Below are 21,456 nucleotides of genomic sequence, written 5' to 3' on the forward strand. Positions count from 1 at the left end.
ATATATAGTACTAATTTTATCCATATTTCTATTATCGAATCAAGCTGACTGACTCAATTTATCAATGGACTAAAACCAAAATTCCTGTTCCCAAAAAAAAAAAAAATTCAAGACTAGGACTGAAAAAAGAATATTAAAAAAAGAAAGATTCTTGCTACTGGGTTCTAGAGATAAGAGTAAAGATGATAATTTATGATCTGATCCGTCAACTCGATCTGTGAACCATCCGTTTTAAACAGGTTTGGATATGACAGATTTGGATCATAAATAGGTCAAGTCAATTAATTGAGTCGGCTTCATGTTTAAACTTTTAACCTATTTAACCCATTTTGATCCGTTGAATAATTGAGTCAGATTATAATCCGACCTATTTAACATGTTTAATATGTTTGAAACCTCCTTAATCTATTTCTGATCTGTATAATCTGACCTATAATATGTTTAACTTGTTTAAATATATTTAATCCGTTAGATATTCATATATTTAATAAATAAATTATGTTGGTCGGATCAAATTATTTATCTAATAAAAAAATTAGCGGGTTAATTCCCTCTGCGAACGAGTGGCGCGCACCCAAGCTCAACATAAACGAGTTATTTATTTTATTTACAACGAAAGAATTTTGCTTCTTCTTTCAAAAAGAGAGAAGGGGAGATCGATGAGCGCCCAAACCGCCTTCCACGGCGTACCCCTTCCAATCTTTAAGCCCGCCTCGTCGCCCTCACATTCTCACCGCCTAACAGTCCGAGATAAAGGTATCGTTTCTTTATCTCGTCTTCTAGTTTAAATTCACCGCCTGATGTCCTCCCCCGCCGCCCCAAGAACCTTGAAATCGGCGAGAGTTGAACTAGAAAGACTTCTGAATCGGCGAGAGTTCAACGGCGTCTGTGGGGTTTAACGGGGTTGCATTTCACTTGGATTCGCTAATTTGTGCATCCAAGGAGAAGGGTCTGGTTGGAATATGAAGATGGATATTTTGAAAATTTTTAAGGATTTGTGTGCGTTCTTGAAGGGTTTTCGCTCCAGTAGATGAATATTTTGGAATCGTCGAAAGGAGAATATGAAGAGAGATCGATATTCATGCATACAAGATTGCGAAGATAAATTTGTGTTAGAGTTTATGATTTGGGTGCGTCGTCGATGTGATTGTGAGATATACAAATAAGGGAATATCGTTTGACAGATTAGCAATCCTTTCGTAGGTTATGGTGCTAATTGCAGTCTATTGTGGATAAAGATGGCGATGGATTCATGTGGCAGCAAGTGTGTGGCTTTTGTTGAATTTGTGATCATGGTGGTGCTATGATAGGATATATTTAATCCATTATATATATATATATATATATATATATATATATATATATATATATATATATATATATATATATATATATATATATATATATATAGAGAGAGAGAGAGAGAGAGAGAGAGAGAGAGAGAGAGAGAGAGAGAGACCACTCAGTCATGTATTCTGTATATTTTTTGGGGGCGTTTTCCATTTTCCAATCTGATTTGAGGATTGTGATTATATTATTACAGCTTTTGCTTGATGCCATTCACCCGGACTGTAAGTGGTGTATTTGTTCTAAGGCATTTCTAGGTGGGTGGCAGGGAGCTTGGTGGGTGATCACGAGTTGAAGGGAAGTGCAAGCATGAGTGTGGCTTGGTAGGGAAGGCAAAAATGTGGATCTAGTGGGCATGCAGGGGAGGTGGGGGATGGGGGATGTGCCTTCTCTCAGCCCCCCTTCACTTCGCAACTGTATCAGAAGGATATGTTGCATGGTGTTATGGTCCAAACAGGCAGTAGGTTAATGCAGCTACAAATCCCATAAGGAAAAAGAATCCAATTCTATAATACAAATAACTTGGAGTGCTAATTACTGAATTCTTGTGCCTAGTAAAAACATGTGGTTTATTATTAAAACTTATAATTGAAGTTTTTGATAACGTGCTTCCCTGCATTTGTTTCCTATTTTAGTACTTCTTAAACCAAACTTATTGATGTTTATAAATGTACCCTAAGGGGTTTTCATCTGCAGTTCATGTCTTTTATTGAGTTGATTAGATATATTCTTTAATGTATGATAGATGTGCAATACTAGAATGAAAGATAGTTTTTTTTTTTTGCCAAGTAAGAATTCAGGTTCAGCTTATTTATAATATATTTGCATATCAAAGGAGTTCGGCTTGACTTATTACCAACGTTTATAACTTATATGTAGATTTGGTATAACGATGATAGAACACATAGATAGACAAATGAAGAACATGATATTTTTGATATTGTTTTCATGTGCAATACATGAGACAAAACTGGAAAATAATGCTAATGAAATTTGTATCAACCTTTCCAATGAGTCTTTTTTATGCTGATTAGTTGGTGTATAAAAAGATGCTACAGAGTTCTGACATTGTGATATATGCAATTGAGCCTTCTCAGAATTTTGTTGAAATAATGAGGAAGTTCTCAGAGAAGTTTGCTCGGCAATCTGTAACATATTTCTGTGTTGATAAAGGAGTCACCTCTGTTGTCATCAAGGTATATTTAAACTCTGGATTGGTACGTTTGAGTAACGTCTAAGCCTCACATGAATGTAGTACTAAATCCTTTTTTTCCCATATATATGAGCCGGTCACATAGTTAAGGCTTGTATAAATGTCTGATCTATAAATATAGATCAGGGATGTTGTAGAGCCTTAGTATAGTTTGTTTACTATAATATGTTAACTAACATCTAGTTTGTTGTGGAGAAACCCATTTGTTTTTTAGATATTGAAAATCCCTTGTTAATTCTAGTTGAACTAGGGAATATTCTTAAACTTGTGTAATTTGTGTTTTCTGCATAAGAAAGAACATGTATTTGGCACATGATATATAATGTAGCCAATACAAGGATCTGCTATAAAACAACTTCTAGCAAGAAAGTCCATCTTCAATCACTTTTGTCTCCTGGTGGCGTTCATCCAATTGAACTTTCCATGATTTGAAATTCATTTGGATTGTTCTGATTCTGATTATAATGAAGATACACTTGCTATTTGTAGGAAACTCAAGCCCTCAAAAAAGGGCAAGCTATATAAAATCTTATTTGTTTCTGCCATATTTTTCAGAAAGTCACACTACAAGATAGGGGGGCTTTAAGGTGAGTCTTCCTGATGCACCATTGCCAGTGATTAAGGGAAAATGTAACACAACACAAAGAGACATAGAAGGCCTTTAAGATCTTGAGGAGTATGAAAACACTGAGATAGATGAAAAGAGGAGAAGTAATAGAAGAGATTTTAGAGAAGTATAGAATCCACCATGAGGAATCAATAATCCATAATAATCAAATTACGAAAGTTACATTTACAGCTCTTTTCAGGCTATATGAATTGACTCTTAGTAAATCTAACTCTAGATATCTTTCAGTCAGACCCGACTTCTAAATAAAGGACTTCTAATTTGGCTAAAACTCCAAAAACCTGAAGAAATTATCATTCAATTACAGCTATAACTTTCGGCTACTTTTGAACCATGAAACATTAGAATTTGGCTGAGAACCATGAAATATCAATTGTAGTTTTTAAAGAGGCCTTTCTAAGTCCTATATATGTGGAAGTTATGCCTTCCAGAAGCTTGTTAATTTCTTGTAGACAGTGGCAAGCTTTGTCTGCTTGATATCTAAATCCATCCTTCATCAAGATGTTATTAACCATATGTGCATCCTGTCAATGTGTATTTAGCGGTGAATGTGTTGAACTGCTAGTGTATAGTATTTAACTGCCAGTGAGTGTTATTATTTATTGATGGTTTATAGTAATTTATAGGCTATCTTTCACAAATAGTTTTGTTTAGCTGTTGCCCAAAAAAATCTTTTTCATTTTCTTACATGCAGCTAGGGCCTACCACGAACCCTGCCCAGTTTTCCTGGCTTCCTTTCCCTGAAATCCATAATTTCCCCCAACTTTTCTTCACCCCATTCCCTTTTCCTGCTTTTGTTTACCTTCTATCCTTGATCACCTCCCAGCCCCTCCTCCCTTCCTCATTCCAGGCCCTTTAGCCTCAAATCCACCTCAACCTACCTCTTCTCCCCCTCTCTGAAGTGTATGTAGTTGCCTCCAATATTACATACCAATTTCATGACTGTTTGTCAAGTTTAATAATAATATTTGCCAAAGAGGGATTGTAACACCTTTTAGTAGAGGCAGTAAATTTTACTATATATTTTCAAAGTAAGCTATGTATAGGAACTTAGGTATTACTATTATTCTTGGAATATTTTTGTAAATTTCTTCTTGATAGGCAACTTCAGATACTCATGTTACAGTCATCAGATCACCCCCACATCCCATCCCTAAAGCCACACACACACACACCTCAGACAAAAGAAGGAAGCAAAAATGCAAAAAAAAAAAAAAACGAAAAAAAAGAAAAAGTACACCCCGCTTCCCAACACATGGCTCTCCTGGTATGGCCCCTAGCAGAGCCATCAACCCTAACCCTTCCTCCTTCAACCTCTTATTGTTTGGCAAGTATTTGACTGAAGGTCATATTTTTTCCTTTCTCTCTTCGTCTCTTTTCTTCTTTCCTTTTTTCTTGGAGGATGGGGGTTGAAATTTGCGGCATAGAATACTTTGGAATTCTTTATGTGGCGGCGTTCTGTCAACTGCATAATCTCCTGTCATAACTTTTGCATGGTGCATTGAACTGCAGGATGCGAATGTGTCTGGATGGCAATGGATCAAGGAAGACTAGTTCCCTCCCCCCTCCCTTTCCCTCCCCAGACTGTTTTTTTCCCTCCCCAGAATGCCAGTTTGCAGTGTTGTTCCTAGATGTGAAAGTTTTGCTATACAATGATTATAATTGTTTTGAGAAAGCATTTTGTTGGTCTAAGAAATACTGTCTCAAACAGGGGCTTGCTGATCATAAAAATTCACTTGGAGCACCACTCTGTCCTTGTAGGTAATTATTTATATCTGAAGCTTTTGTTTTACTTATTTTATTTTACTTCTTGTCATTCGAGTTAATCAGTTAATTATATCTCTGAAATTCCTTTCCTTGTGACTTATATATCAGGCATTATGATGACAAAGCTGCTGAAGTAGGACAGGGATTTTGGAACTGCCCATGTGTACCTTAAGAAATTTACCGGCTATGTGTTCATCAGTTCATGATCCAGCCACCCCAGGTGGTTGCCTGACGTACCAGAGAATTTGATCGTACCAGAGAATTTTGGTACGCCGGCATGCGGGTGACGGATCTCGTCCTTTTCTTCCACTCTCTGGTAGCTTTCTTGACTCCTCCAGGCCAAATTTGAACCACAACAACGATCCTTAGTTTTTCCTACTTCAATTGATGCTTTGAGTGAAATCTTGAATCAAGGAGTTTGCGACTGTAAATGAGCCCAAATTGTAAAGGAGTCCTTAAAAGCACAAGAAAGGCATAGTCACAAAGTAGTTGTGGCCTGTGGATATTATATAGCAGAATTAAGGATCGAAACGTGCCATATCTTTCTCCATCAGTTTAATTTAATCCAACTTAAAACAGCTCTAGTTGCTTAATCATTATCTTTGCAAGACGCTAATGAATCAATTGTCTGTTACAAGATGGCTGCACATGTATCATCTTCACATGCTACTTTGATGTATAATAATGACATATAATACTATACTATAATATAATAATATATTATTACATATTAAAATATTATTATTATATATAGTACAATATTATTGTAATATAATTATAATATAATGTAATATTATATTATATTTATAGAATAATAATATGATACGATATGATATAGCAAATATGATTATGAGATTTGTTCATGTGCATTTTGTTTACTATTAGAATTTTATTAAAGTCAAAATAATTTTTCAACATTTGTTAAAAAATAATTTTGGGAGAAGCTCCAAAATAGAGTTTCTTTCGAATATTTTTTTTTTGAGCTTTTAAGTACAGTCATAATAATTTTTATATTTTTAATAAATATTATTATATTATTTAAAAGTATTTTTAGAAGGTGAGAAAATATTTTTTGGGTTTTCAAAAAGCTTTGCCAAATGGTGTCGATTTACATGTTGTTCGGGATTTGCTGCCTTAGTGGATGACCTTTTTTATGTCAGGCATGTAACATATCCACCGATCAAAAAATGTTCCACCGTTTGAACGGTCCAAAACGACTGATCGGAAATTTGTATCACATTTGAGGAAACATACCGCTCGCCTTGTTGCTGCCAAGCCGGTCCCGGATCCAGGCACCCAGGAGCGAAATAAGAGAACAGACGTAAGCAAAGCTGATTTCGGGAAAAAAAACTCTCTTTTTGAACGGGTCCGTCGAACCTCCTCGTTCGGAGAAGAGCCACCACCTTGCTTTCCCTCCTCTACCTGGGAGCCGATCCTTTACGCGCTCGCCTTTTCTCCGCCCTACCGCGTGATGAGGTGAATCCCCTCTTCCTAACTCCTTCCCTTCATCTTCGCATCCTCTCGCTAGGGTTTTACGCCAGAACTCAGGGGAAACCCTTGATCTGTTCTTTCTTTTCGATTTCTAGGGTTTCGGTGCCCCTTCTTGAAGCCGTTTGATTCTACTGAGGGCAGGAGGAAGGGAGAGAGGCAAACAAAGAAAAGAAAATGTCGGCACGGCCCCAGGTCACCATCACTCTGGGCCGAAGCGGTCAGGTGATCAACCTCTCTTTCTCTTTCTCCATGTAGTTTGAGTTGGTTTGAAATCCAACTGTTCGTGGAGGCATTCTGAATAATTTTTTATGTCTTACGTCATTTGTAGTTGACTAGTATTACTTGGTATTTGAACACAAGAAAATATTTAATCTCCAGCGAATGTTTTGTAACCTGAGATTCTGGAAGGTATATTTGGTTGATGTGATCCAGTTGTTTCGAGGTTGAGTATCAATAGGAATGACTTGCAAGTAGAATCCATGTTCTGAAGATCATAAAGAAATTTTCTGATTAAACTAGAAGGCTGAGGGGATTGAATTCTCTCTCTCAAGGAGAAGGGCGGGGCGGGGAGGCGTTCTCAAAGTCATAGTTTTTGTAGACTCTAAGCAAGGCTCCATGATATTGGCTGTTCCATTGTAGACAAGCATCTTCATTTTACAGGTTGTGAAGTCATTGTCTCTATTGCTGATAGAAGGCTGGTGTCTAGCGTCAAATGTATGCTTCAACTGAAGCAAGATATCATGGCTTTTGAAATGCCCCAAAGAAGAATTTCGTGGCTGATACCAAACAGTATTTCTCCCACTTTGTGTATACTAGGAGAAAATATGAGTTCACTTTGCAATATGCTTATTCCACGCCTTATCAGTAGCTGAAGGAATTTAATGAAGCATCTCAATGCACTTTCTTGATGGCTTTCCTACATTTATGATAAGATATAATGCTCATTGTGTATAATTAATTTTTCACAATGTGGACATTTAAGCCTTGCATTCAGCCTTAAGTAGAACTTTGTATCTTCTATAGTTAAAATTGTCAAATTAAGTATGCCAATGTGCAAATTTATCCTTGTGATTGCTCAAAGGTTCTATTGTGACTTAATTGGTTTCACCACTGGCCCATCACAAAATCTCTAGGTAAGGAAGTCATAGTAATTACCTTGATCCAGAAGCTCTAATGGATATACCATAGCTGATAACATGAAAAATGTATACCATGGCTTCCATGGGTTGCTCAGGAACATAAATTTCTACTTGGAGTCCATACAAGTGTCTCCACATGAGCTGTTTGAGGACATAACCTGTTAATATTCGGGCATCCTTGTAAGTTCAGGTCACTTCTCTTCATTGCTCAAAGACAATATTTGTCTTCCCAAGCTCAGCTGAAGCTTTGTGCTGAAAAATGGTGTATTAAGGAAAGTCTAATGTTGGTGGTCGGATTGCACCTGCATAGACAACCCTCAGAGGTGATTCAAGGATCTCTTTAGTTATCAACTTGTTATAAGCTTCTCTTTGTTTGCTGGAAAAGTTGGAAAGTGTCTACTGGTCTAAGTTGAACTTATGTTGAAATCTACAAAATCAGACAGTCAAAGGGTCAGAATGGGAGCTGTTGAGCAGGTACTTGTTTAGTGGAACTTTATGCCTTGATGGCAGTTATGGTTCTCTTGAATCATCAACTCCTCCATGGACCTTTTCTGTTGGCATTCTTAAGTAGAACATGTAACATGCTACTTAGAGTGTCCAGGATCATTGTCACAAACCACTCATGCTTAATCAAAGGTCTGGCCTGGTGCATGAATTGGTTAAATTGAAAAAGAAAAACTACTCAAAGTCATATTGTCAAGTGTCAGAATGAAAACTGTTAAGCAGGTGGCTGCTTGAGCAGATGTTTTTGTCATTAGTGGATGTTACATGGTAGGCTTTGTAGAAGTTCTAGTTATTACCAATGTCGAGGAGAGGTTATGGATAAGTAGGTCAGAAGTAAAGGTAAATGTTTGAAGGTCTCTTGAATTTGAAAAAAATGAGTTGGATTTTAGTAGATATTTTCAGCATAGAGGTAGTGAAATTTAAGTGTTCTAATTTTCCTGCGCCTTTTGTGTCAGCGGTGGGTTATTTTATTTTCTTTTATTTTTTGAGTGGCGTTGATGGTTAGACACTTCTAAACCATGTGTTGTAAGAAATAACTGCATCTTATGATCGATTTTTTTCCATATTCTGTAACCATTTAGTGCTTGATAAAAAAAATCATAATTTGGTATTTGGTTTCTTGGCATTTTGAATTTCATCAATTATGATTGATAGCGTGGTTTTGCAATTTAAATGGTTCATCATATAAAATGCAAACTGAAAAAAAAAGTTTCAAATCCTTTAGATAGGACTATTGGTTCAGTTTATATAGGAACCATCTGTATGTGTGTGTGTGTGACAGAGAGAGAGAGAGCAATATTATCTGTACATGATAAAATTTAGGTTTTTGCCAGTCCATATGCAGCCACGGCATGATGCAACATGCATGACACACGGACATTTTATGGATACAGTTCTTTTTGTGGTTCCCTGAATTCATGATCATGGTTCTCTCAGTTCAAGGCTTGTGTTTCCTCTATCTCACTTTTGCTGACAAGGGAAAGGGCAAACACGCGAACGCAGGAAAGAAAGAACAAATAGAGAAAGAGAGAAGAATTGGGGCATGGCCTATCTCTTCTCTACCTCCAAGACTTCCTCCTTGAGTTGTGGTAGTTGATCAACTGTTCCCCCAAGTCTCTGTCCCTTCTTCTTGGAGGCAGAGGGGTGAGAAATCATCTGGTGACTTCTTCATGTAGGGATTAGGGTTATGACAGTGACCTAGGGTTTTGACAGGCATGTCTATCATGAAACCAGTGGGAGATGCTAGTCTGACTGAGGTTAATATTTATGTAGGGATTAGGGATGTGAGAGAGGTTTAAGAGTCGTCTTGATCAGATGGGGAAAAGCAAGGTTTTGGGGTTGGATGAGTCCCATATGCAGTCAAGAACTCAAGATACTTTCATGAACAAGGTGCCAGTGGTACTTTCACAATTATATAGTAACTTGATGACCAAGACAATCCTGCGAGGAAATTAACGCCCGTCATTGGAAATGGCATTGCATTTATGTACATGTGCTTATGTGTATACGTCTATGAATAGTGCTATTGCTGTGTCTCCATAATATGAGGTTTTTGGCATTGCTGCACCTCATTCTTCGGGATCCGTGGATGCTAGATTCTCCTGTCTCTTGTCTAAGTAAAACTAGTGGTGAGAAGTGATAGGTGATGGGAAGGGGCTGACTGAAAATCAAATATGAGGGTGGACCTCTAAAATGGAAATGCAGACAGCAAACTCCAGATGTTTCCATTAGGCAAGGTCAACTTTGATAGGAGCTCTTTGGCTAGCCTAATCCAAGTTGAAATTCATGTGGTGATGATATATCATACTAAGCTTGCCTTAATGTTTATATTCGTGTGGAAGGCTATCTTGGAAGCCTGTATGATATGAGGTTAGAGGCTGTTAACATTTCCTGACCACCAAGATGCACAGAAATTGCTTTACATGTTGGCAGTGCTTTGTGATAATTGTTTCCTTTTTGATATATTGAATTCTTCTCAAAGATCCTTAACAATGTGATTGACAGCTTGCAAAACATACACCCATATAGATACCATGAGTTTTGTTAGTTTTATGGCTATAATAATTTTAAATTTATGTAATTGTTATTTCTTAATAAAATAAATTGAGTGCCTATCATAGAACTGCATAGTGCATAGACATGTATTTAGTCAGCTATGCCATATGTTGCTCCATGTTCTTGTACCTACTTAACATGAATTCGTTACTATCATGTTGTATAAAAAGGAAGTTGTATATGATCATTTAAACTAGCTGAGAGTGTTCTGTGTAAAACTGTATTTTAAGTTGCCTTCTTGTTGCAGGTTGTCAAGAGAGAAAGGCCTACATCTGACGTTAGTCATCCCGATGACATGCCATCTTCAGCTGGTAAGCGGCCAGTAAGGGAGAGGTTGGGAAGCAACATGGACAATTCAGACTTGTATGGCAGTCAATACAAGAATAAACGGTATGCCCTTTTCCTTTCAGTTATTCAAGCTGCTTCAAAATTCAATTCTGGCACCAATCAGCTATTCAACTAGATCATTGAATATGCAGTTTCGTTAATTTAGAAACAAATGTATTTGGTTTTTGGAGAAAATACTTGATATTTTTACTTGTATCATCATTTTTAAAAAAAAAATTGTAGGAATATCAACATTCAATCATGTTTAGTAATTTATAACTGTCAAATGTTTAGCTGCTAATTGCGAACTTGTTACTAAGTTGTTAAGTTCTTCATATTTTTTAGTGCCTCATTGTAAGATTTGATTGCACCTTGTAGAATATTAAGTGCAAAAATATGAGGACGTATTATTTATCAGGAATATTTTATATTTTTAGTTCTAGTTTGAGCAAGAGCTGTGAAATCAGATATGATATGTGTCCAAACGTGTAGTAGACATATTAAAGGCGAATCCACCCAAAGACAAAACCATAGTGACTAATTTTTTTTATATGGAAGGACTTCGATCATGCCCTTTTAATCTCCATTTGAATCATTGGTGAGGTTAATTGGATTACAATTCACAATTGAAGGACAACCTTCCATATGCAGATTGGTGGTTGACGAGGCTGGAAGTGTAGGAAGATGTTAAATAGACTTGAGGCTTGTTATGCATGTGTCTGGATCTACTAGTGGTGATGAGGACAAACATGATGGCCTTTTTTGTCTTTGGTTATTGTGATTAGTGGTGACAGTGGGTTGGTCCAGGTCAGGTCGAACTGAGGTCGAGTTAAAAAATCCTTAACAAATACCCAAGCCATTTATAATTAGGTTGGGAAGAGTAAACTCATGCCTAAGCTGCCTACCCAATTATGTCTTCAGTTGTTAGTTATGTATGCCTTACAAAATGAAGGAGATAGGACCAAGAAGAGAATATTTAAACTAGGGTATCAAAAAAAAGTGAGAGAGGAATATAAAACATGAGGAATATATTCTTCTTTATGTTATTGATGTGGTGATCCTGAAGACGTACCCAAAGCTGCCTTTGTTTGACTCTTGGGTCCCTTTTGGGTGCGGTAATTTGGCATGGGAAAGTAAATTCCATGTCAGATTACTATGTTTGGTACGAAAAGTGGATAAGAGATATGGTAAAATAATTGGTGAGTCCCATGTCTATTTTTTTGAGAGAGAAGATAAAACAAATACTGCCAGGGAGGTGGTATTTGTTTTCCCATGTTGGATACCGAGTGGAGGTAATCTAAAAAATATCATTTCTTAACAAAAATACCCTCGCTTATATTATACTAATATTATATTAATGATTAATAGTAATTATATTAATATATATTATATCAGTATATTGATTAATAATATTCTTAAATGATAACAAATTTAATATATTCATATTTTTTATTAAATAAATAGTAATTACTAATAAATACTTAAAAATAATTATTAATCATTAATTTAGGATTTATTAATAATTAGTATATTTATTTATATATCATGACATACTAAAATTTATTTATAATAAGAAATATATTTTCTAATATATGTATAATTAACTTAAAATATTAATTAACTTTTGTAAATATATTTCAATATCTAAAATAACTAATATTGACGGTGTATATATAAGTGGGCCATAAATGGCCAACAAATAAACTGAGAAAAGAATGTTATAACCTAAATTTTTTATTCAAAGGCATTGTTGGTAATTTGGCCATATTCCCATACAAGATTACTTTCAACCAAACATAGTAATCTTTTTCCGATACCATTTTCTAAAGTAATTTTTCTACCAACCAAATGTGGTAAAAATTATTTTCCTCTACAATTATTTTTTCAGATAAATGATTTTTAGAAATTGTCAAATTATTCTGTAATTTGACATACCCCAACCAGACAAACCTTTAGGTTTGTTGGCTGTTACTATACATTATTTATATGGTAGGAAAGGATAATTTCTTGGTTCATATGTATTCATCTTCTTCATGTTTCTGAAGAATAGTTCGAAACTATTTTGGGTGAAAGACTTTGGTGTTGTCCAATAAATGGGATTATCAAAACACTTTTGGACAATCTCTAGCCAAGAATGGAAATATCTCATGCATTGTGTTTTTTTAGGGAGGTCAGTTGATAGGGCACAAAATTAGGTAAACTTTATTGTAATCATTTGTTGGATAATTGGGATTTAGTTATTTACCGTTCATTTTTTATTTCCTTTGTGTTTGTTCAGATATTTCTCACTCCCTTTCTAATATTTCAGTGTCATTGTAAGAAGAAATTACAAGAAATTTTCTTATATGTTATATACATGTGTTTGTCTATTTATATACATGCATGCTTGATACGTTGTTCATATGCCTTTAGAACATATGAATTTTGGTTCTCACATTTTTAGAATTGTAGATTGTGATCAACAATGTGGATCTTCAATTTAAATGGTCCATTATTGATTTTTGAATCGTTAATCTTTTATCAAAATTTGAACCAAGGATTTAAATACGTTGGTGGGTGTGGTACCACCACAACCATATCCTTCGACAGAAAATGTTACAGGTGCGGGTGTGGGAAACCGGTCTGCTCCGACTATACTAGTACCATACCATTCCAGGACAAAAGTGGTACAGGTCTTGGTACTAGTATTTAAATTCTTGATTTGAACATTCAATGTTTAGTCCAACTCATACATAAGCACACATCTATATAAATACATATATTTATAATGCTTGTATATTCATATTTGCGCATGCATGCATGTGCTTGTGCATGCATTCCAAGCCTTGGCTTTGTTAAGTAAATGGGGAGAAAAGGACAGCTCTACTATCATATTGGACAATGCACAGTTGCATCTGTATGTACACATCTATATTTTGTGGATCTAATTCTTCATAAATATATATATATATATACACACATCTATGCCTGCATTTGTTTCTATTTATCTATATACGTATGGTGCTCTAATCTTTATGCTTACATCCATGAACAGAATTTCTCTGTGCTCTAGACTCTGTTTGGTTCCTCTCCTGACAGTTGGCTCCTTTAGTTGCAAATTTATTCTTTACTTCTTTTCTTGTTTATTTTTTTTTAATTACTAGAAATTCCAATCTTGAACTTTTTATCCGTTTGCATTGTCGTTTTTTTTTTGGTTTATGGTACTGAAAATTGGCAAACACTTTGCTTTTATAGGAGGTTACAGAATGAATGACCAACGATCTGGCTCATCCATACTTGTGTATTGATCAAATAGTTGTTTGCTGTGTATCATGCATCCTGACATTTGGCTGTAGTGATATGGGTTGCACCTCATGCATTTGGATATTCATTAATTGAATCATGAACTAGAGCTTTTGGCAATGATTTTCCAGAAACTTGTATGCTATTCATCTATCAGTTTCCTGATACATAATTTGCTCTTTTTTCTTTCATTAGATGTTTTAGTGGTTAAGCAATACTAATCATGTCTAATTGTATATCAAATTTTATTTTCCTGATAATGGGAAGTCTTATTTGTTGCAGCCAACGAACAAATAATCATATTCTGAGCTTGGGTAATGGTGATCTGAATGATGGCAAGCCGATTAAATTCAGTATCCATTTCAATCGTTATGTCTAACAGATTTTTGTCTGACTTGTTTTCTTTTTCTTATGTTGTTACCTTAATCATATAAAGATCGTCGGGTTGGCCAAGATGATCTGCGATTGAAACTTTTGAATAAAAGTTTATCTCATGGCAGAGATGTTGACCTTCGTGAAAAGCTTTCTCGGAGCACCCATAATTCATTGAGATATGATTTATATCAACATGTACCAGATTCAAGGGCCTCTGGCCCAGCAAAGCGAATTCCTCCTACAAGAAGTGCAGATGATTTGCTCCGGCTGGATTCTGTGAGAAATTCTTATTCTTTGAAAGGGCTAAGACATAGATCTCCAGATAGACTTGCAGGTGCTTCAAGGGGTATGTCCCCTCCAAGGAATTATGATGAGCTGCGTTATGTTCCACCAGTAAGATCTATTGATGCTTCAAGACCTTCAAGTTTAATGACAAAAAATGTAACTGATGCTTCACGACCCATGCCTTGTATGAGCAAAGCTACAGTTCCTGCAGATACTGCAAAACCTGTTGCTCGAGCTCCTCCACCGGGGGCCATCGTACCGAAAAGCCCTTCTGTAGTATGTCTTTTAATTTCTTATAATTTTTTTCTTTCTTCTGAACTAGAATTGCTAATAAACAGACTTAAATATTATTTTACAATTGTAAAATGAGATTAGAAGACTCAGCTGATATTTTGATATCATATTGACTGATGTATCTGGCGACTCAGCTGAGATGATAAAGGTTGAGTCGCTGAAATTTTGGATGTATCATATTAGTATTTGTAAGAGTCTGATATTATTAAAATATCGGCTGAGATGAAACTTGTTCTGGATTGCTCCAATTAATTTTACTTCTCTCAAGAAAATAAATGAGAAATTGATACAGATGGGATAACTTTTTCTATAAAAACTAGCAGATTTTTAGTAATCTGTATTCTAGAATATCTTACATAAAGTAAGTGTGTGTGTGTGTGTGTGTGTCTCTCTCTCTATATATATATAGAGAGAGAGCATTGGTGTGTTTTCCACCAATTGGACTTCGGGCCACCAATTGGCACTGCTCTCAGTGCATAAGTTGGGAAGTGGTCCCAGGTTTGAACCTGGAAGATAGCACTCGCACAGTATTTCTTAAAAAAACACAAATACTTTACAATATTTTAGACAGAGTCTCTGATTTTCTAGAACCTTGACTTGCAAAAGTTGAAGAAGAAAGTAGTCTGCTTTTCTTCCAACTTCATTCATTACATATGAAATTATGAACCTTCAATTGGATAATTTATAATTTCTGAGCACTTTTCTATGTATGCCTACTAACTCATGGTTTTTTTCCCATCGGTGCAAACATGTATAGAAAACATGCTAATGGACTGTTCGTGTACTTCAAATAGTTTTTAAGGAAATGGATGTCTTTAAATAGTTGATATGCTTACTTTTCTCCTATAAGAATTATGTGCAATGTATTTAGTTGTTTATAAGCTACATGTCCTAAATTTGTTTGTAATATTACTACTTTTTGCTTTTTGCAGTCTGAGGAACCACTTACTGTTTCAAGCTTGTTGCATTCATTGGGTCTGGGGAAATATGCTATCCTCTTTCAGGTGGAGGAGGTAATTCTTTTTTTCCTTTGAACCTTTTGTCAATGTTCATCACCCCATAAAGTTTCTGAAAAAATTCGTAGTTAACAGCATCTTTAAGCTGACCAACAACCATGAACTTGTAGTATATCTCCAAGTAATTTAACTGGTTGTTTTAGTTAAATTCAACTTGCCCCCCAGACCATTAGCACATCTTATGATCTGAGTCTCATCATAGTTTGTTCTGCTATTGCATTTCTTCTTGCATGGTGTTAGTGTCTTGATTTGATTTGTGCGGCTATGCTTGAAATCAGATAGTTCGTACAAAGTCTCAGGCATTCTTCTACTTTATTTATTACAGTGCAAATGACTTAGTTTATAATATTTAAACTAGTGGCAGCAAATGTAGTGGAAGTCACTAGAATTGAAAAATAATAAAAAACATCAGTGCATCAATGTTTCATAGATAGTTTACTTCTTTTTTATATATTTCTTCCTTATTTTCTATAGGTCTCTTTATATAACTATAAGGCAAACTAAGAATATTATGGTTGACACAATCTGATTCATGAACAATCATGATGCTCCCATCTATGTCCCAATTTTTGGCACAAACTCATACAAATAACGTGGCTATTCATGTTATTTGGTTTGGATCATCATATCGGTGTCCATCATGCATAATCAGTAGTTGATCTGACTGTGGACAAGAGGTGAAGTGGCAGACGCAACTACCAAGATTGAAATCCAGAGGGAAAGAGAGGTCCACAACCAAACCAAAGCGAACAAGCACAAAGCCATATGGTAGTGCTGGTACCAGACCCAGTCTCTGATTCATAGCCAGGATGACAGAGGAAGTACATGCGGAAGTGCCAGTTCTGATAGACATTCCAGAGTAAGGAGCAAGCAATGAAGCAGGAGAGAGATCCACGGTCTTTTCTTAATGGATCATCTAGGTGATAGAATATGCACTTCTAATATGGATGGTAGAGGCCTAAAAAGGTGGATATTATTGATAAACTCCTAAAATTTGGTTTGGTTTGTCTTAAGCTTGTAGGCTGCATAATAGAGTTTGATTGTTGTTCCTTGGTCTCATATAATTATTACCAGAGTTTACTAAACTTGGATATAGAATCTGCAAAGGCTGTATCTTGAATGGATGGATAAAACCTTAGTACAAAACTGGGAATCCTATGCTGATCTGAAATTGATTTATTTGATGTAAATATTGGGGGTGGGTCCCAATGATGAATTGTGTTTTATTTAGGTTCTTGCCTTAGAAACTATGACTCAAAAAAATATATATAATTTGCCTAGATTAAGCCTTACCTTCTCTCTTTTTAAATCCTTCCGATCTATGGTATTTTGGAAGTTTGCTACCAAATGGCATTAGCTTAAACAAATTGATGACAGTTAACCCTTCCCACCAACTGGCTTTTCCAATCTAGTGTTTCCTTAACTAGGAATTTGGCGGTACAGCAAGTGATGACATCAAGTTGAAAGTTGGTCCTGGAACATTTTGGAACTTTGGTGGACCATTTTTCTGAAAAAGCTGACTTCATGTTGATGGTATGTGGGCATGTTGGTTAAGGTTGCATGGTTTTACATGGGGCGCATGCAGAATCAGTAGGGCCCACCGTAATGAAGCAAAATTGTACTAAAATTTGAATGGTTTCTTTCCCTTTCCTTTTGAATCCTTGGGTAATGTCCTTTTTTCATGCAGCTCCACAATTATTATTAGCCATAAACTTAGAGAGGATTTACTGTAATCAGATATGTCAATGTTGCCAGCCAAAAAGACCAGAGATAGTTTCCTGGTTAATGGTTATCTGCATGAACAACTGAACTGAGATATGAGGTAAACCTTTTCTGCTGGACATTGTTATGAATCCTTTCTTCTAACTCAAAGTATCTTGTAGTTTCTTGGCCTGTCATAAACCCTAAATGGACCTGATCTTTTGCTGGGTTCTGAGAAGATCTGGGCTCAGACTGCTGCTCAGGTTCAAATCTTTGTAGGCTTATCAACAGCAGGGTAGCCCATAGGAGAACCATAGTGGAGCCAAACATGACCTTTATTCTATTTGACCTTGGATTAGTCAGCTACCTTCATTTTGAGATTTAGTTTGTTTTCATCTAAAAGGACTTGTCAAGGTTCAGAACTTACTTTTTCTATACAATCTGTTGTTGATCCAGTAGAACCATTCATAAATGGATAATGTGTGTGCTAAAATCCTAGAATAAGTCAGTAGCTGAATTAGATCTATCATGCCAAGGTAGGATGGGGCCACAACTAATTTGAAGCTTCTGTAATGACAAAAAGCAATGTGTTACATGAAGCATATTTTATTCGACTGGTAACTGAAACATGGCTTGGTTATAATAATTAATGGTTCTTTCTACTTCCAGTCAGTTCTATGAGTTTTGCTTCTTAGCCAAGCTCATGCTCTTGTTCTCCTTTCTGCACCATTGCTACTTAATTCCTTTTTATGTCTACATTTAAATCCAAGTGGTGCCAGGGATTGTTTTTGAACTTTTTGGTGCATGATTGAGACCTGACAATTGTTTCTTCATGCTTTATATCCCTTGATTCAGATTGTTCCTTGTTAAACTGAAAAACTATAAGGAATTATATTACTTTCTGATTCCTTGGGTCAAATTATGCCTGACTTGGCATCATGTTAAAGCAAAGGCTAACATGCCTTCGATTATATCATATGTGCACTCTTAATATCACCATCTTAAAATTTTCAATTATCTCACAAGCATGCAGCCGTAACAATTAATATGCACATTTCCACTCAATCCACCCTGCATTAAGACTTTGTGTATTCTCTAAGGGTTTATTTTAATTCAAAAATTAAGTGGAGGTAACAGTGTTAGGGCATTCAGTAACCGTCAGTCTTGATTGAAGCCTCTTCTTGCATAGTATTCACACTAATATTTGGATTACGAAAATTTAGTTCAACCCATTCTTAGGCTTTAAGAAGTTTCTCTATAACCACAGATTACAAGTAGAGCTGGGAAATAACATTTACAGAAGTTTGTTGTAATAATTACCTAAGATGTGGTTATCGATTTACAGGTGGACATGACTGCACTGAGGCAGATGGGAGATAGTGACCTCAAAGAACTGGGAATACCAATGGTAATTCTGTTTCCTCTAATTTGTTGCTATAAATTTTATCTTTGATATGGTATTAATTACGGTTTCATCTTTTAGATTTTAATCTTGAAAGTAAATACATGGAAATCCAAACCCACTGTGATAAGGCTTGTTGTTTAGTGTATGAAATATTCCAGTGGTCACAGAAGCTGGTAGTGCAATGGTAGCTCTGTCCAAATTGAAGCCAAAGGCTCTTAAAAAAATTATGATTTAGTCGCATATTGGTTAAGATGTGCGGCGTACGAGTGTAGGACCACAAGATGAACTTGTGGGAGTTGTTGATAGAGAAAGACTGGTCAATGACACATATAAAAATGTATTGATGCTGAAAAAACAGATTGTTTGTGAATCAAAATAACAAGAAAAAGCTATTCAATTTCATATGTCAGAATTGTATATGTCCAGACCATTGTACTGCTGCCTGCTCAAATGTTAAAAATGTGACTTTCAGTAACAATCATATGAAAATGCTGCTAAGAAGAAACTCCATGCTTTCTACATGTTCTGTTTGCATCAACGCATTGGAGTGTATCCATTTACTTGCATCATCTTGAGTGCATGTCCTGTCAAAGCTGCCAATCCATAATTTTGTTTTCTTCATTTTTTTTTAATTAAAGAGAGTGCTTTATTTTCGATGATAAAGTAAAAAAAAGGACTAGTTGAATGCCCTGTTTTGGGTATCAATCTTGTAATGGGCTTGTATACTTTTTCTAAGCCAGTTGGAGATATACCTCATCTTCTGCAATTTGATTCTTACGAGGTGCAATTCCACCTACAGGGACCTAGGAAGAAGATCCTCCTTGCTGTTTTAGCTCATTCAAAACAACGGCATCGATAAAGTGATGGATTTTGGAATTTTATATATTGCAAAATTTTAACTTGTAAGCACATTGAACTGCTGGATCTTGTATATCTTGAAAAACAATGCTTATTCTCAATCTTACCCTTTTGAATCCAAGGTTGACATTTATTTAGCTAGCATTTTTATTTCAATGGAATTAAGAGCCATGTTACAGGATACTCATCACATTCTCATCGTTATAGAACAAATCATGAGTGACTTCTGCCGTTAGGGAAAGAAACTAGAAAATATGTCAACAGCCTTCCATGGATGGATGGATGGAGTCAGGCTGCAGCATTTTTTGTCTCTGCAATCTTGGGCCATTCCTTGCTGGCAATAGAACTGAGATTTCTGAGCCCGTCGCGGCGACTGGTCTGCGGCCATTGTTGGAAGGGAATAAGCGCTTCGGACAGACCTTCTGGTTGCGTATCTTGAATGTGCTATTGTTGGAGAATGTCAGCACCTCTTTGCGGCGCCTCACCGGGCGGACCTTGGTTTGTCCTTGTTGCAGGCATCGCACAGCCTTCGGACGTCGTGCCACTCCAGTATGGCTGAGTTCTCTGTCTGCCTTCGTCTCTACCGGACATGGAGCAGACTTGGCACCCGCCGCCGTCGCCATTCTGCTGTTCTACTCTTGCTTGCTGTGTGCCTCGCATGTTCCATATTCCATGAAAAAATACCTCTAGGAAAGTAAATATAGGTCAAGAAAAACAACATTGTTATGCCATAGCTCCCTCATTCTTTGCTGATGTTACCTTATAACCAAGCAATGTAGCAATTCCGACCATTCCTCCACTCCTCTTTCGGAATCTCTCGATCGATTGTAATGCAAGAGATATTGGGAAAAATTGCTGTCGGGATGGTTGAGGGTTGTGATAGATTCCTATTTCCTAGAATCTGTCGGAATGGTTCGAGAATCATAGGAAAGGACCCGGTCGAGTCTAGAACCTCCTGAGCTTGACGGTCTAGATCTGCCATCACTGTATGTAAGGAATGACGATGCGGTCGTGATGCATGGAGGTCCATATTGTACATGGGACAGGGGCCCATGCAATGTTGTGAATGTATGCACAACCGTGATTGCTGTCAGGTTTAGATGCTGAACTCGAGACGATCCAAAGGGAAGACGTGATCGTATAATAATAAAAGAAAAGAAAGAAGTTACATTTTCCCAGCAATGGGGCAGGGAGTCGAGCTGATTGCCGTCCCCGTGCTCGCATTGCGGTCCCGGATCGAGAAATGCTTCTGTACCGGCTTTCCCCATCTCTTCCCCCTCTATCCTCTCTTTTTATCTATCATCTATCTACCATCACTATTATTATTATTATTATTATTACTACTACGACTATTACTACTAATATTATTAGTATTATTAATATTATTATTATTATTATTAGTATCAGTATTATTACTATTATTATACTGCACTAAGAACTTGATTCGGCCTCTATGTGCAGATTTGCAGCGATTTCATCCCTTAGGTACAACAACCTACAATGATATAACTTGTTTAGTGTATGAAATATTCCAATGGTCACAGAAGATTGTAGTGCAATGGTAAATGACCAAATCGAAGCCAAAGGCTCTCAAAGGAATTATGATCTAGCCGCATGTTGGTTAAGATGTGTGGCTTACAAGTGTAGGACCACAAGATGAACTTGTGGGAGTTGTTGATAAAGAAAGGCGGGTCAATGACACATAAAAAGATATTGATGCTGGAAACATAGATTTTACCTTTCATTAGCTATGAATGCGTAGTGTTCCG

General features: G+C 36.3%; 2 protein-coding genes across 7 annotated transcripts; both read left to right on the forward strand.

The window, feature by feature from the left end:
* Positions 1 to 1,902: 1,902 nt before the first annotated feature.
* LOC148700718 (ferredoxin-thioredoxin reductase catalytic chain, chloroplastic-like) lies at positions 1,903 to 6,001 on the forward strand. Its single transcript, XM_088707329.2, has 3 exons — positions 1,903 to 2,543; positions 4,900 to 4,949; positions 5,064 to 6,001. The coding sequence occupies exons 1-3, from the start codon at positions 2,397 to 2,399 to the stop codon at positions 5,125 to 5,127; spliced, it is 261 nt and encodes an 86-aa protein (XP_088563455.1). The 5' UTR covers positions 1,903 to 2,396; the 3' UTR covers positions 5,128 to 6,001.
* A 229-nt stretch (positions 6,002 to 6,230) lies between these two features.
* Positions 6,231 to 19,824, forward strand: LOC103710016 (uncharacterized). Of its 6 annotated transcripts, none has more exons than XM_008795586.6 (8): positions 6,231 to 6,431; positions 6,542 to 6,668; positions 10,392 to 10,534; positions 14,036 to 14,106; positions 14,190 to 14,689; positions 15,640 to 15,720; positions 18,770 to 18,832; positions 19,629 to 19,824. In XM_008795586.6, the coding sequence occupies exons 2-8, from the start codon at positions 6,621 to 6,623 to the stop codon at positions 19,686 to 19,688; spliced, it is 966 nt and encodes a 321-aa protein (XP_008793808.1). In that variant the 5' UTR covers positions 6,231 to 6,431; positions 6,542 to 6,620; the 3' UTR covers positions 19,689 to 19,824. The 6 variants fall into 6 exon arrangements, with proteins under 6 accessions (XP_008793808.1, XP_088563454.1, XP_088563453.1 ...); XM_088707328.2 differs by having other exon boundaries at positions 14,190 to 14,521; XM_088707327.2 differs by having other exon boundaries at positions 14,036 to 14,067.
* Positions 19,825 to 21,456: the final 1,632 nt, after the last annotated feature.

This window comes from Phoenix dactylifera, chromosome 11 (assembly GCF_051530095.1).
Source record: "Phoenix dactylifera cultivar Ajwa chromosome 11, Ajwa_hap1_PhDact_Kaust_v1.1, whole genome shotgun sequence".
NCBI classification, from domain to species: Eukaryota; Viridiplantae; Streptophyta; class Magnoliopsida; order Arecales; family Arecaceae; genus Phoenix; species Phoenix dactylifera.